The sequence below is a fragment of the Megascapheus bottae genome, chromosome 11 (genome assembly GCF_031878675.1).
Source record: "Megascapheus bottae isolate mThoBot1 chromosome 11, mThoBot2.hap1, whole genome shotgun sequence".
In the NCBI taxonomy this organism is placed as follows: Eukaryota; Metazoa; Chordata; class Mammalia; order Rodentia; family Geomyidae; genus Megascapheus; species Megascapheus bottae.
The window spans coordinates 42,314,105-42,330,873 of NC_143519.1; the positions used below are offsets into that span (position 1 = coordinate 42,314,105).

General features: G+C 38.2%; 2 protein-coding genes across 9 annotated transcripts in view; both read right to left on the bottom strand.

The window, feature by feature from the left end:
• Zc3h13 (zinc finger CCCH-type containing 13) overlaps positions 1-15,270 on the bottom strand; it is a 59,050-nt gene extending 43,780 nt beyond the window's left edge. For 6 of the 8 annotated variants that reach the window (XM_090342123.1, XM_090342122.1, XM_090342121.1 and 3 more), the window contains exons 1-4: positions 14,929-15,270; positions 5,719-5,844; positions 4,988-5,097; positions 3,347-3,458 (exon numbers count right to left, since the gene is read on the bottom strand). In XM_090342123.1, coding sequence (XP_090198249.1) covers positions 3,347-3,458; positions 4,988-5,097; positions 5,719-5,835 — 339 coding nt within the window. In that variant the 5' untranslated portion in view covers positions 5,836-5,844; positions 14,929-15,270. Of the gene's footprint in view, positions 1-3,346; positions 3,459-4,987; positions 5,098-5,718; positions 5,845-12,429; positions 12,445-14,928 lie in introns of those variants that run through there. The other 2 variants (XM_090342117.1, XM_090342118.1) reach the window with 2 other exon arrangements.
• A 495-nt stretch (positions 15,271-15,765) lies between these two features.
• The window catches only part of Cpb2 (carboxypeptidase B2), a 36,933-nt gene continuing 35,929 nt past the window's right edge, over positions 15,766-16,769 (bottom strand). The window contains exon 11 of the mRNA XM_090342124.1: positions 15,766-16,595. Coding sequence (XP_090198250.1) covers positions 16,411-16,595 — 185 coding nt within the window. The 3' untranslated portion in view covers positions 15,766-16,410. The remainder of the gene's footprint in view (positions 16,596-16,769) is intronic.

The following is a 16,769-nucleotide window of genomic DNA, read 5'->3' on the forward strand; positions in this document are numbered from 1 at the left end:
TTTATTAAAAAGTAGTGATTCAATGAATGCAATCAATACTTCAGATTTTAAAAACGAAATGAGCACTTGATATTCTCCTATATACTAAGTTACTATGGGAAAAGTTTTACATGGATATAGATTAGAAAATTACCTTAAAAAAAACAATAAAAATATTTTTAAGTTCCCCCATAGTCTCCAAAACAATATAAGACAATCTACTAAAGTAACATTTTCTTACACACTGAAGGGTATAATCAAATTCGTTTAGTAATTTTATAAACAGTTTTTCTTCCTTTTTTTTCTTCTTTTGGTTCCAATACTCGAATTCTCAATGGCTTTATTCTTAAGGCTGGTGGCTCTCACACTTGAGCCACAGCTCCATTTCTGATGGTAAACTGGTGATAAGAGTCTCACAAGCATTTCTGCTCAGGGAAGATATGAACCATGATTCTCAGATCTTAGCCTCTTGAGTGGTTAAGATTATAGGTGTGAACTACCAAAACCTGGATTAGAAGAGCTTTATACAAAAAGGTGATTTTTACCAATTTTTATGAAGCTAACAGATTAGTCCCCCCCCACAAAAAACTCTCTAGTTTATATATATCTTATTCCAAGTATAATAGCAGCCTATACAGAAAATAATAATTCAACTTTTAAAATTCAACTGACCAGTTAACTCAATTTGTAAGACTCCAAAACACATTTTATAGGTGATTAAAAAAATAAATAAAAGTAACCAGGGTCATATAAGTGCTACCTTTCCACTATTATAAAATTCTTACTTTTATTAACAATCTATCAACTATGTAAGACATCTACTTTTATTAACAATATCAACTATGCAAGATAATGAAAATGATATTTAGTGCCCAAACTTTTTGAGCATCATTAGTCATATAACTTGACTACCTAAAACAAATTACATTCTTCTTGAAATTTGCCTTTAAAGAACTCTGGTAGGAGCCGGGATTTTGGCCTAGTGGTAGAGTGCTTGCCTAGCATGCACAGAGACCCGGGTTCAATTCCTCGGTACCACATAAACAGAAAAGAAAAAAAAAAAGTAAAAAAGAACTCTTGATATGTAATTGCCTTTAAACTAGTATCAAAAGCAAAATGACATGACTACATATCAAGTCTTATTAGGCAAAAGTGATTGAAAAAAGTATTGAAGATTATACTAGGCACTGTCACTCACACCTGTAATCTCAGTTATGCAGAAAGCAGAGATCTGAGAATTGTGATTCAAAGTCAGCCCAGATAGGAAAGTCTCTGAGCTTCTTATCTGCAATGAACCACCAAAAAACCGGAAGTAGAGCTGTGGTGCAAGTGGTAAAGCACTAGCCTTGAATGAAAAAGCTAAATGATAGTGCCCACAAATGAGTTCATCTACTACAAAAGTGAAACGAAATTAACACTAAAGTGTAAAGCCCATTCTTCATTCACTTAAAAATAAATAAATAAATAAAACCTTCAAGACTAAACAGGGAAATTATGAAAACTTCTGGAAAAGGGTAGCCACTGATTCATTTGTACATCAAAAAAAGGCTAATATTTTATTAGAATTAAAACAGCAATATTTAAAAGTAAGCATGGCTTTGCCCATCTGTTATGAACAAAGGGATGCCCTTAGTGCATTTGTAAATCCTAGACATTCTACAAATTAATGCTTTCTTGAATGTAGCCACGAACATTAGCATATGTATACATACATATTGTATATGTGTATATAATATGTATATAAACCTTATAACTCATTTAATAAAGACAACTCAATATTTAAAGGTTCTCTGCACAAACAACCAAAAACATATTAGTATTCAATATTATCAGGCAGGGAAATATAAATCAAGGCCACTTTCTAAACCAGGATATATATAATCAAAAAGTCACACAACAATTATGGGTATGGAAATGGAGAAACTGGAACCCTCATTTTCTACAGTCAAGAAGTAAATAAAATAAAATAAAATGTTCACTCAAAAACTTGTACAGAAATATTTTTAGGAGTATTGTACACAAGAGCCAAAATAATAATAATGTCCAACAAGTGATGAGTTAACCAAACTGTGGTATATCAACAAAATATAATATTATTTGGCAAAAACAAGGAATACAATGCATATATACTGAACTTTGAAAACATCATTCTAAGTGAAAAAAAATTACTTATGTTTACATGGTATGTCCAGGATGGGCACATCCACAGAAAGAGAAAAGGGTTAGTGGTCTCCTAGGGCTGTTGAAAAAAATAGGAAGGAGCTGCTAAAACGTACAGGGCTTCTTTTGGGGTGGGAAAAAAAAAGCCAACAACACTGGTATGTATGATTTTGATGAACTGTATTATATTTGTAAAGTTACCTCAATAAATCTGTTCTAAACAAGTATGATATTGGAAAAACTTTGCTATAGGAAAGAAATTCATACTCATAACTAATACTAATATATTTTATTTTATTCAGCAAACTATTGTATATTTTATGTTAAATTTATTACTTTCTTTTGGCTTGCAAAAAATTCACATCTATGGGGCCAGGAGTTTGGCCTAGTGGTGGTAGAGTGCTTGCCTAGCATGCATGAAGGCCTGGGTTCGATTCCTTGGTACCACATACATAGAAAAAAGCCAGAAGTGGTGCTGAGTCTCAAGTGATAGAGCTCTAGCCTTTAGAAAGCCCAAGGACAGTGCTCAGGCCCTGAGCTCAAGCCCAGGACTGACAAAAATAAATAAATAAATAAATAAATAATTCACATCTAAATTTTGTGGCCATACATGCACTGCTGGGCTAAAGCATTTTTTGTTGTTGTTGGTTGTGGGACTTGAACTTTGGACCTGGGTGCTGTCCCTGAGCTCTTCAGTTCAAAGCTAGAACTTTACCACAGCATTGCTTCCGGTTTTCTAGTGGCTAAATGGAGATAAGAGTCTCACAGACTTTCGTCCCCAGGTGGTCTTTGAGCCTCAGATCTCAGCCTCCTATGTAGCCAGCATTACACCAGCACCCAGCAACTGGGCTTAAGCATTTTATACTGTTCCCAAACTTTGCTTCCACAGTTACAGTTCATAAGTATTCTACCAGGAGCAACTTCAATCTTTCTTAGAAGGAAAGTATGACTTTGGATTTTTCCTGAAAACTCTGGAATATTTTTTAGAAATTCTTGTTTCCCTTGAGCTCTGCCAGTCAATCCCTTTCATCTAGCCACCAAAATACTGCAACTGTTATCCTTTAAATTACTGTAGCCCTGTAGAACATTATAACTCCTAATCAGGTTTACTATATATACATCTATTATACAACTTAATATTTAAACAGAACTTAAAAGAATAAATCACCACTGAAATGTCACTGAGTTTTGAGGAATTCATCCCTACCCTAACAGGTGAAGATGACTCCTCTGTATTTCGTTTCTGGGACTCAGTGTCCACATCTTGGCGCTTATTTTTCATTCTTTCTCTGAGATCCCCTGTTGGTCTCTCTGGTGACCTTTTGGGGCAAATCACAAACAAAAACAAAAGTATTTATTTGCATACCATTTTATAAAATCATATTTATAGAAACAACCTCAAATATAATTATAGACATCTCAATATATTTGTCCTCCTAATCCTCTAAAATGTAATTCATTTCAACTTAGGGATTAATAATTAAGCAATAACATACGATGAGAAAAAGTAATTTGAAACTAATTGCTTGGCTTGTTTTCCTATTAGCTACATAAATATACTAGTTATGATTGGAAGTAAGACAGTAGAATGAAGTAATTTTAAAATGCAATAACCTGGGTATGGTGGCTCATGCCTATAATCATAGCTACTCAGGAGGCTGAGATCTGAGGATCAAGGTTCAAAGCCAGCCTAGGCACAAAAGGACCTGAGACTCTTCTCCAATTAACCTCTAGAAAATAGGAAGTGGGGCTTGGCTCATGGGTAGGACAGCAGTCTTGAGCTGAAGAGCTCAGGGATAGTGCCCAGGCCAAGTTCAAGCCCCATGACCCACACACAAAAAAAGATATAATAGTAAAATTAATCTAGAAGAAAAAATATAATCCAGATGGATATGTAGTTGGATATAACAAAAACAATATTTTACATTCCTTAAAAATGAAACATATGTACAATTTTATGCTAATTCTACAAAGTTCATTTAGATTTGTTCTAGAATAAAAATAGTTAAAATTAAATTTCTTAAAAATAATTTTAAATTACTATTTTGTGACAAATGTTATATATGTTGCATCTTTAAATATTATAAAATCATTAAGAAACCAAAAGAAAAAGGACTATAATTAAATAAAAAATTAGTCAAACCTTTTCCATGTCTTTAAAATTTTTTTATTTATTTATTTTATTTGCCAGTCCTGGGGCTTGAACTCAGGGCACAGCACTACTTCTGGCTATTTTTGTATATGTGGTACCAAGGAATCAAACACAGGCTTTGTGCATGCTAGGCAAGCACTCTACTAATAGGCTACACTCCTGGCCCCTAAACATTAATTATTATTAATTAATGTATTATCTAAAGGATTTGTCAAATATATTTTAACCAACAACGGTACTACATGATTTTAATTTAGAACATCCTTACATATATTGAAGTTATATCCTACTTCAATTTTCACATCCTTACATATACTGAAATTATATCCTACTTCAATTTTCATATATGAAGAATTAACAATAGTCTAATCCCACTTAAATTCTGGCACCATGGAATTCTGCTGCCTAAGTAACAATTTAATATACAATTGGAGAAAAAGTAATCCCTACATAGGCTCATTACAAGATCTATTATGAAAATATGTAAATATTAAGCACATTCATTAACATTAAAACTAGTATTTTATTAATCTTTAAAATAACCAAAAACATTTTGTCGATCTTTACTTTGCTGATAATAACACCACCAAAATAGAGACTGATCAAATGTATGGCTTTATTTCAGATATTTATACTGGACAACATACAAGTGTTATTTTCTAATAGTATATGAAAACCAGGAAGTTATCAGTTTACCTTCTATAGTTGCTGCTATAACCTTTTCCACGAGGTGAAGGGCCATGTACAAACCTACACGTGTTTCCATAGAGGCAGTTGCCAGTCTTCAGCCAGTTTCGGCACTGTGTCTAAGAGAAGAAGGAAGACACAATGTTAGTTTCATATTGATTTCTAGAGAAATGACCAAATTAAAATAAATACTACCCAAATTATAACTAATCTATCACACGTCACTCTACCAATAAATAGATAAAAAAATTTAAAAAACCCATAAACCTGACTTTTTGCATACCTTTCTAAAAAAGGTCATCAATCAGTATTTCTTTAACTTATTCTGAGACCAGGACTCAAATGTATTATCTGCCGCCTCACTCATTGACTGTTGCTCTGTTACTTGAGCCATGCCATCAACTCCAGTATTTCAATTCTTAATACTTTCTCCACCAGTGAGGACTGAATCAGGACCTCATGCAGGCTAGGCAAGCCACTCTCATATGTGTATGGATGTGTGCATGTGTATTCTTTCTTGCTTACAGTTTGTGCTCTACCACCTGAGCCATGCCTCCAGTCCAGCCTTTTAGCTGGTTAAACTAGAGAGAAAGCCAGACTTCTCTGCCTGTACTGGCTTCAAATGAATATCTTCAGATCTCAATCTCCTAAGTACCTAAGGTTATAAGGTGTGAGACACCAGTACCTGGCTCAGTAACAGAACTTGAATAACAACCCTCTGTGACTACACAACAACTCACCTCTGCTGTACTACCAGTGCTTGGTCCAAGCCTCTCGAATACACTGGGTCTTCGAGATGTGCTGTCAGATATGGTCTTGGTATTTTCCACTGTGACTTTCCTCCTTATTTTTGACATTTTGTACTACTTTAACAACGACAAAAAAAAAAAAGAAAGGTAAAATTCTTGAGTTTTAAATAACTTAGCTCATAACTTAAAAGCAAATCAAACTTCTGGTAATATTTTAAGTTACAGAGGATTTTCCTTGAGGAAAAAGGCATAGGAGAGGTCATAGGTAAGCAAAGACTAAGTACACACTAAAGAATATCCGAATTAAGTTTGTAACAACTTTAAAATCTGTTGACTAGAATTGTCTCTTTTCAGCTCTCACAATGCATTCAATCTCAGAAATTATACTACAAAAATGTCTGATTCACAACTTACTTAAAAAAATTGTTTTCAATTTCAGTAGCTCCATTATTTAGAGGAAAAGCTGTGAACCAAAAAAACTGGCTGAGTTCTCTATGTCAAAGAAAATGGCTGGGGTGGCGGGGGTAGAATCAGATGAAATTTTAATTGGCAGTAGAAACCATGTTTTAATACAGTTTAAATGACAATAGAAGTTATACTTCAAATAAAGAGCTAGGCCAACTGGCATGTCCATGGAACCTTAGCAGTGGGGAAGCAGGGAGAGGGAGAGTTGATTAACTCAAAGCTAGCCTGGGCTATATTTTGAAATCCTGTTTTAAAACAAAACAAAACAATAAATCAGAATAAAAGAGAACCAAATGTTATTAAGAATGTTCCCAGGCTGGGAGTGTAGCCTAGTGGTAGAGTGATCACCTCCATGCAGGAAGCCCTGGGTTCAAATCCTCAGTACCACATACACAGAAAAAGCCAGAAGTGACACTGTGGCTCAAGTGGCAGAGCGCTAGCCTTGAGCAAAAAGTGTCCAAGGGCAGTGCCCAAGTCCTGAGTTCAAGTCACAGGACTGGCAAAAAAAAAAAAAAGAATTTTCTTTGTCTTGAAAAGGTCAAAGAAAAACAATCCAATGAAGCATGTTTGTGTTTCAGTAACACACACACACACACACACACACACACAAAAAGACATCTCACTTGTTAGAACAGCCTGTATAATGAATGAGAAACAGCCAAGTGATTCTATGGTCTATTCTATATGTTTACATAAAAGTCCAATGTCATAAATGTAATTAATAAACAGCACAGGGTGCCAGTGGCTCAAGTCTATAATCGTACTTACTCTAAGATCTCAGAATCCAGGTTCTAAGCCAGGCTGGATAAGAAAGTCCATGAATTAACACCAAAAAGAGAAAATGGAGCTGAGTCCCAAATAGTGAAGTGCTAGTCTTGGGTGAAAAAGCTAAGGAAAAGTGCCAGGAACCGCACAAATAAGCACGTGAACGCACGAACGAACACACACACACACACACACACACACACACACACACACACACACACACACACACACGTAATGGATATATTTTTACAGTTATTAGCAACAAGAAAAGACAAATTATTTTTAAAAAACTTTCTAAAAAGTCAAACTTTAGGGCCGGGAGTTTGGCCTAGTGGTAGAGTGCTTGCCTAGCATGCACGAAGACCGGGTTCAATTCCTAGGTACCACATACATAGAAAAAAGCCGGAAGTGGTGCTGAGGCTCAAGTGGTAGAGCTCTAGCCTTGAGAAAGTCCAAGGACAGTGCTCAAGCCCTGAGCCTGCTACAGTGTAAAATCACTTAAGTATAAACTATTCTTCAAGTAAGGAACTATATATACATGCCAACTCTACATGTTAGTGTCAACATTTCAAGATAATCTTTAATTTTTCTTAAACCCATTCTCAATCCATATGTGAATTTACAGAATAATCTGGTAAAAATACCATAAGTCCATTTGATATATGGAACACAAAGAACTAAAAGCTGATAAAAAGACTTGAAGAAGACCTAAAAGTAGAGGTTTGATTAACTGAGGAAAATATTGAGCAACTTACACTTTAGTTCCAGGAAGGATTCAAGTAAATACATTACAAAATATACAACAAAATAGCTGAAATAGAGAAATACACTCACACACACACACACACACACACACACACACACACACACACATATACATATATATATTTTTGCCAGTCCTGGGTTTTGAGCTCAGGGTCTAAGCACTGTCCTTGGACTTTCTCAAGGCTAGAGCTCTACCACTTGAGCCTCAGCACCACTTCTGGCTTTTTTTCTATATATGTGGTACTTAGGAATTGAACCCAGATCTTCGTGCATGCTAGGCAAGCACTCTACCACTAGGCCAAAGTCCCAGCTCCTAGAGAAATATATTTTAAAGCTTCATTATATTACTACAAAATAAATATATAGACATATATTATAATTCTTAACCAATTCAACTAATTTGATTTTTAAAACACTTAATAAACTTGACTGGGTTCCAAAACTTCCTGTGAACTAGCTACTAATGAACTCTAAAAAGAATGAAAACCTTTTTTTAAACAGTAAGATTGTTTCCTTTTTTCCACTTTGCCTCAAAAGAACTAAGCCTAATCTTTTATTTTCCCTCCACTATCAGTGGAAGGGCGAGATCTGCCCCCCAAAGCCCCTATCTGCATTATACCTCCACTTCCAACACATTTGCTGCAGGGGAAAAAAAAAATCAACAGTGGCAGATTCCAAAAGGTATTAGAAGTCTATCATCTTTTCTACTTTCTTGAGGGTCTCAAGTAGTAACTCCACTGTGTTCTTTCTCTCTTTCATGCACGTTTGCTCCCACCTCCCACTCTTTCCTTTTTTGGGATTTGTCCAGTTTTCCTTTTTCTTTTTGGAGATAACTACTACTGGAATGATGAATTTCTCAGCTTCTCTCAGTCCTAGATCTCTAAAATAGCTTTGAAAGTGTCAAAGGATTTGGACTATTGTGCCAAAGACAATCGTGTGAACACTAATGACCAAAACTTAAAACTTATTCGTGCCAATAAAAGATGCTGACCCATTTTCCTATAATTTTTTGCTGAGTGTTTGTAGACACAAGGTGTCTCATTGTAAGAAATAAGATTTCCTTTCAGAGTATGAACTTAAAGCAAGCCCAAGTTTAATTAACACCGTTTATAGATTTGCAGTACAGTTTGAAAACAGTATGTTACCATGGGGTTTCATCTCTTAACATTTTATAATCTTACACTTCTTGTCTTCATGTTGACTTGTGGAGAACTTGCTGTCCTCTTTAAGTGCTTGCTTAGTTCTCTAATGAAATTGTTTGAACGTCTGAATACTATGAGAGAAATGAAACTTCTGTTTTCCACATGGACAATCAGGCCTTCACAAATGACTTCCAAGTACCAGTAGTTCGTGTCTATAATCCTGGCTATTTAATAGGCCGAGAATGAGAAGATCACTATTTGAGGCCAGTCAGAAAGGAAAGTTCACAAGACCCACTCTCAACCCACAGATGTACACAGTGGCATGTACCTCTCATCCCAAACTACATGGAAAGTTGATATTGGAAAGACTGTGATGCCAGGTCAGCCTGAACCGAAAGGAAGAGAAGCTGAATGCAGTGGTGGACTCCTGTGATAGACCCAGCGATGATCAGGGAGGCAGCTCACAGCTCAGGCAAGCACTGGGTGGAAAGTAAAAACCTTATCCTAACAGATAGCCAAAGCAAAACAGGGCTTGAGGTGTGGTTCCGCAGCATCATCCAAATCTAGTAAGCTAGAACTGTAAGTTCAAACCCCAGTATAAAATCAAAGAAATTAACAAGATTTAGCTACATAGTAATTTTCCTAGGAATTTGATTTCCAGCAACTGTGGAGTTTTCTTTAAGGAGAAAAATCCAGTAACATATAGATATGCTCTTTTTTTGGAGAGTCCAACAGTGCTGTGCCAGACCTTTCACTATAATGGCACTGCATTCTGCTATCATGAGGCAAAATTAGGAATTAAACATTTCCAACTAGAAAGGAATTTTTTGTGTGTGAGATAAAATTTTGCTATACAGCCCAGGCTGACCTCAGACTTGTGATATTCCTTGTCTAAGCCTCCTTGAGTGTCAGGATTACAGGTGTGTATCACCATGCCAGTTTCTGGAAAGAATTCCTGGGATTATTCACAAGATTAATTGGATTACCCCAAAGTCCCACACAGTAAAGGCTTGGTTCCCAGTGTAGTGTGCTATGGGAATGCTGTGGATCTTTTAAGAGGCGAGGCCTAAGATGAAGCCTCGAAGATCCTTGAGTCATAAATACTGGAGATTCATTCGTCATAATCAGTAGAAACCTTGGGCTCTACTAGCAGAGATCTGCAATAGAGCAAAATCTTGATACATAAGGCCATATAGTATGAAGCTAATTGAAAGGACCTCCAGGATATCGAAACAAAAGCCATATAACAAATGATTGTTGTCCTTAATGTACTATGTTGTCTCTCATCTCCTTTGCTGTCCCTTGGTTATCTCATATTGTTATAGTATCTCACTTTGTTATCTGATATATTGAATTTATTTGTATTTGGTTATTTGAAATTTGATAGGGAAGGGGGGAAAACCAAGACGGGTGGGGGGTATAGGGGGGGAGGGAAATAGGTACCAAGACATGTGAAAGGGTATCAATGTACGTGAATTAATGCACCTTCTATCTGGCAAATATGATGTAACCCTTTTACTAATTACAATAAAAAATAAATAAATAAATACTGGAGATTGCCCTCAAAAACAACTGTGGTACTCATCTCTTCTCCGCTGGGGACATGAGCAGTTTGTTCTTACAAAAGTTCCTGCCAAGCAGTGGCTCATATCTGTAATCCTAGCTACTCAGGAGACTGAGATCTGAAGATCGAAATTCAAAGCCGGCCCGGGCACTAAAGAACATGAGACTCTTATCTCCAATTAATCATTACAGAATGGGAAATGGGGCTGTGGCTCAAAGGGTAGGGTGGTAGCTTTGAGTTGAAGCTCAGGGACAGCATCCAGGCCCAAAGTTCAATCCCCATCATCCACCAAAAAAAAAAAAAGTTCCTGCCATGATATGCCAGTCTTCCAAAAGGCTCAATGCAGTGGACCTGATCTTTGATTTAAATTTCAGACTTTTTCTTCATAAGTAACATGCCTCAGGTATTGTGTTACAGTAAAACACATCATCCATCTAGGAACTTCTATTGGCAGCCAATAATAAGAGGTTATCTCAATATATGTTTCAATATCTGAAACATATGAGTATACATAAATAAAATGTTTTCTGTTTGTACAGAATACAATCTGTAATTTTAATCCTGTTTCTTTGGAAATAGATATATAAATTATAATACACCAGAAAAGAATTCCTTTTTCATATATTAGTTTAAATTGTAGTCAACTGATGTGACTATTCACATTTTTCAATCCTATTTAAACATTTGGGCCCACAAACGAACATGCATAACAACAGATTAAAATGTAAACCACACTGCTTCAAAGAATATGAGAAAAGTTAGAAACAAGCTAGAAACCATAATATAAAATGCAAATCCTAGTATTTTCATATCACAGTGACTATAAACTGAGATCACGCCAATGATGTAAGAATTTACTCTTCAGTGAAGAGCAAATGTTTGTTTTCAAACTATTCATTGGTTTAAGTGGCCATTAAAAAGGAGAAAGGCAGAGATGTATCTTTCTTCCTTCTTGCCTTTCTCCTTCCCCTTATCTCTCTTCTTTTTTTCCCATTCCTTCCCTCCCTTTATCTTTCTTGCATATCTCCTCTCTTCTTCTTCTTTTTTTTTTTTGTCAGTCTTGGGCGTCAGCTCAGGGCCTGAGCACTGTCCTTGGAATTTCTCAAGGCTAGAGCTCTACCACTTGAGCCTCAGCACCACTTCCAGCTTTTTTTCTACGTATGTGGTACTAAGCACTCTACCACTATGCCAAACTCCCAGCCCATCTCCTCTCTTCTTTTACCTACCCTTCTCCCTTTTTTCCCTCTCTTCCCATCTTCCTTTCGCTCATAGAAGGCATTGAATCCAAGGTCTTGAGGAGCACAAAACTTGAGCTCCCAACCTCTTTGTTTGAATTTTGGTTTTAAGATACATTTAGATTTAAGATAAATTTAGTCCCAGGCTGGCCTTGAATTTGCAATCCTCTTGCCTCTGTCAAGTAACTAGGACCACAGGCATTCACCACTAAACAAGTCTGCTTATTTTTGAATAATTACTCCCGAGACCTAATTACCAAAATCTTGTCAATAAGAATTCCTTTCAAAGTGCTGGGATCAAAACATTTTTTTTTTTTTTTTTTTTTTTGCAGTCCTGGGCTTGAGCTCAGGGCCTGAGCACTGTCCTTGGACTTTCTCAGGGCTAGAGCTCTAACACTTGAGCCTCAGTACCACTTCTGGCTTTTTTTCTATGTATGTGGTACCGAGGAATCGAACCTGGGTCTTCATGCGTGCTAGGCAAGCACTCAACCACTAGGCCAAACTCCCGGCCCGGGATCAAACATTTTAATTCTGGAAATTTTTAATGAATATAATATCTAGGGGTTGGAACCTACATTTAAATATAAAATTCAGTACATTTCATACATGACTTGTACATATAGACTGAAGGTAATTTTAGTGTAATTTACTTATAGCCTGAATGTACATATAGCCTGAAGGTAATTTAGTGTGTCTATGTTCTGACTGCAACCCTCACACAAAACCAAGGATCCAATTTTCCACTTGGTATAATGTCAACACTCACAAAGTTTTGAATGGTGGATTTCAAATTCAGACTTTTAGGTGAGGGATGTTCAATCTTAACCGATCTCCTTCTGCTGGTCAGATATATGAAAGCACAAATCAGCCTAATCTGAATGAACAGTAACATAGTATTAGGAAATTGTTAAATAATTAAAACTACACAATGTACTACAGGGACAATCTCAATGATCTGAATATCTTAAGATTAAAATAATGACATTAAAATATAAAGTCTCGCAGGCAAGGTGGCTCATGCCTGCAAACCTAGCTACTCAGGAGGTTGAGATCTGAGGATCAAGGTTCAAAGCACAAAAGGACCTGAGACTCTTATCTCCAATTAACCTCTAGAAGATGGGAAGTGGGGCTGGGCTTGAGTGTGGGGTGGTAACCTTGAGTTGAAGAGCTCAGGGACAGTGCCCAGGCCAAGTTCAAGCCCCATAACCCACAGAAATAAATAAACAAACATATAAATAAAGCAAGCCCCCACACACACAAACAAACACACACACACACACACACACACACACACACACAGTGGTCGGTTATGGGACTTGAACTCAGGGCCTAGGCACTGTCCCTGAGCCTCTTTGTGTTCAAGGCTAGCACTCAACCACTTGAGCCACAGCACCACTGGTAGTTTCTGAGTGGCTAATTGGAGATAAGAGTCTGATGGGGATATTTCTGCCCTAGCTGGCTTCGAGCCACACTCCTCAGATCTCAGCTTCCTATGTGGCAAGGATTACTAGCAAAAACCACGGATGCCTGGCTCACATTTTATGCTTTTAAAAGGAAAAAGAGGCACTGAATTTATGTATAGTTTGTGAGAACATTTTTAAAAAGAACTTATGAAACAACTTTTCCAGAGTGTATATCCACAGACTTATACCTCCACTTCTATGTAAAACAGGAGCCATGAAGAGATTAGAATAAACTCCACTGAAAATGAATTCTTCAAATTAAACATTTTTTTAAATTTTTATGTACATGTGAGGTATATTATTATATATAAATTAACACTAGGACTTATTAAAAAATAATCATATAAGTTACAGTTTAGTGGTTTAAATTTTGATTAATGATGTTGAAATGAGTTAACAAATATTGAAATATACATTCAATGTACATTTCCAATCACAAGTGATGATAAAAGTAAGCTCACAAAAGGCATTCAGTTGGCTTTCCCTATCTGTAGATTCTATGAAAAGAATTGTGTTGTGTTGGTAATGAACATGTATACATTTTTATCCCTTACTATTCCTAAGCAACACAGTAATTACAACACAGTATGTCATTTGTATTACATTAAGTACTTGAAGTACAAGAACTATAACGTATATGGAAGATGTACAAAAGATATATTCAAACATTAGATTATTTTATACACAGGACTTGAGTATACTCAGAATATCTGAACTAATCCTCTATGGACAACCCAGGTAGATTGTACGATATAATAAAACTAGATATACGAATTTTATCAAAAGCACCTATCAGATGCACACTGTAAGTCTTGTTGAAAGCATATAAATCTAGACCAATTATGCAGTTGGAAATTATTTGATGATCTATAGATTGAGTATACAAAACTCTCCGAAATACTATACTGGTATTAAATCAGTAGTGTCAAACATTACAGTATCATATCACATAAGACATATACGGTACTGGACCATCATTTACTCCAACAGTGTCATATAGCTTTCGGAAACCTCAGGTGCTCAGATCTTTCCAAACTTTTAAAATTACTTCTTCAAAAATCCAAAACCCGAAGAGATGGCACAAAACCATATCTTCCCCCAAGTAGTATGAAGTACCTGAAAACTAATATTAACCAACTGATTTAAGGACACTACCTTTCCACAAACAAGGTCCGACAAAATTTTCCACTCACGAAAATTACATTAACCTATTTAGAAATAAAAGATAATGCCATCTATGGCCGCAACCTCTCCTCTGCACGTTCCACGGCTTCAGCAACCTAACTACCAAATAACTCTCTTGGCCTCAAGCAACCAAATTAGGAAATGTGTGTGAGATGAAGCAGCACTCAACTCCCAGGATGCTGAGGCTACATTCTCTGCAGAGAAAAAAAAAAGTGAGACCCAACACAATCCCAGGGAGGAGTGAATGAAAGCGCAGGACTCTTTGACTTGAAGAGCCATTGCTGCGCTCCTCCCGAGCACAGGGACGCGATCGCTGTGCAAGGATGCCCAGGCCTGAATCGGACAGTTTAAAGGGCGGGAGGGGGACGGTGGGGGGACGCAACCTTTAATTCGAGTCAGACCTGAACTGAACAAACCCCGTAGTCCTACATAGAGCGTGAAGCCAAGCCCGAGGGTGGGCAGCTATTGCAGGGCGCAGGATGAGAGGCGCCGGCGGAGCTCACCACACCGCGGGGGAAGCCAAGCGGCGAAGGGGGACAGACAAGTCAGGCCTCCGAGCCCGCCCCGACCCACGCTTGGCCCCGGCGCCACCCTAGACCCATGGACTCGACGCTTACCTCCTCTCCAAACTCCCTCCTCGAGTGCGGCCCGGAGGCCCCGCTGCCCTGGCGCCACGGCGTCCCCGTGCCCTGCCCGGGAGGACGGAGACGGGAAGGAGAAGGCGCGCGCGCGGCTCCCGGGAACCGGTCCTTGGCCAGCGAAGGGAGCCAGGGAGACGGATGGGAAGCGGAAGCCGCCGGTCTCTACGCGAGGATCGAGAAGCCTCGGGATGGGGAAAGAGACAAAACCGGGAGTCCAGAGAGTCCGAAAAAGTAAGGAAAAAAAAAACAAAAAAACACCTCTGCTCAGGCCGCTAAGAGGATGGACTCCAAATGCCGCCGGAAGTCAAGGGTTTGCCCTCTGCAGCCCCAGCTTCCGGCCGCTAGATTAGTCGTCACGAGAAGGCACCGCCCCCTTCTCGGACACGCCCCCTTGGGCGTTTTACGGGCTGCGCGGAGCCAGGTTGCCCGGAAGTGGAAATCCTCAACCAGGGAGCCCGGCAGGTGTTGGAAGCGTTAGCCAGGGCCCGGGAAACTGCAGTTCCCAACGAAGGGGACTTTAAGAAGCTGGGCGGCAGTGGCCCTCTCCCCGGGAGGCTGACTTCTGATGATCGCGGTCAGCCCAGGGAGGAGAGCCCGTTAGATTCTTATCTCCAGTTAGCCACCGCAAGGCCGGACGGACGTGGACGTGGGACTCCAGGTGGTAAAGTGCCAGGGATGGAGGCCAGGCCTGAGTTCAAGCCCCAGGATCGACACGAAAAAGGGGCTGGGGGCGAGAGGTCCCTCCGAGAGCCTCCTCTTCCCACAGTGAACAGCTGCACCGAGGGTCGCGTTTATTATCGAACAGGAACCAGAACCAGTCAACTTGGTTTATTGAGTGGGGGAGGGGGGGCACGGGCCAGGGTTTGACCCCCTCCCCCTGGCTTTCTGGATGGTCCAGTGGGAAAAACCTGTTGACAGAAACTGATTGAAAATTTGCAGTCCCGAAACCTTTAATGCACTGCAGATCGCTTCCCTTATCCAAATGTAGTACTACTGAATTCCATGCTACATAATTTTCAATGATCTCATAGCCATGCATTGTAAAGCAATACGTAATTTCATAATCATTTCTTCTGATATTCTTGATTTTTCATTTTTAGTTAACACAACATGCAACCTGGTTTGTACACAATTGTCTCAATGAGCACTCTTGCTGATGAATAATTAAAGGAAGAAGTACTGGGAAACTAGATATAAAATTGCTTCAGATGGTTAGGCAGACGTCACAAATCCCCCCCCCCCAAAAAGTACCTATCCTCTTAGAATTTTTTAAAGTAAAACTAACACATGATACCTTAATTTTAAAAAATAGTATGTGTCTTGATCCTCTGATAAATCCAAGAAGTAGGAAGACCTTTTAACAAAATAATGCAAACTTAAAAAGAAAAAAAAATGGTATACTGATTTGTTGGAATCAGCAAATTAACAATACAGGAGCAGAGTGAAAAATTCAGGGTATTAAACATTCATGATGACATGCCGCACTATTTTAGAGACAGCTGCCAGAGCTTCTGTACATGTGGGTTTGATGAAACGTTCCGGCAGCAAGAACCCATATCTGCCTTTATCTCGAAGTTCAATGGTAAATGAATATTTGATGCCCAGGTCATAGATCCAGTCATCAGAACCTCCAGGAGCTAAGTCTAAAAACAGAAGAAGATGAAAAATAAATAATTTACTTTTTTTGAAATATAGATACTTCAAATGAACAACATGGGAATTTTTTTGAAAATAAAATTAGCTTTCTTCTGGTTGTTAAGTAACTTGTTTCTTGTCTGAGAATTATGGAGAGTGAAAAAACACGTTAAGGAAGTAAA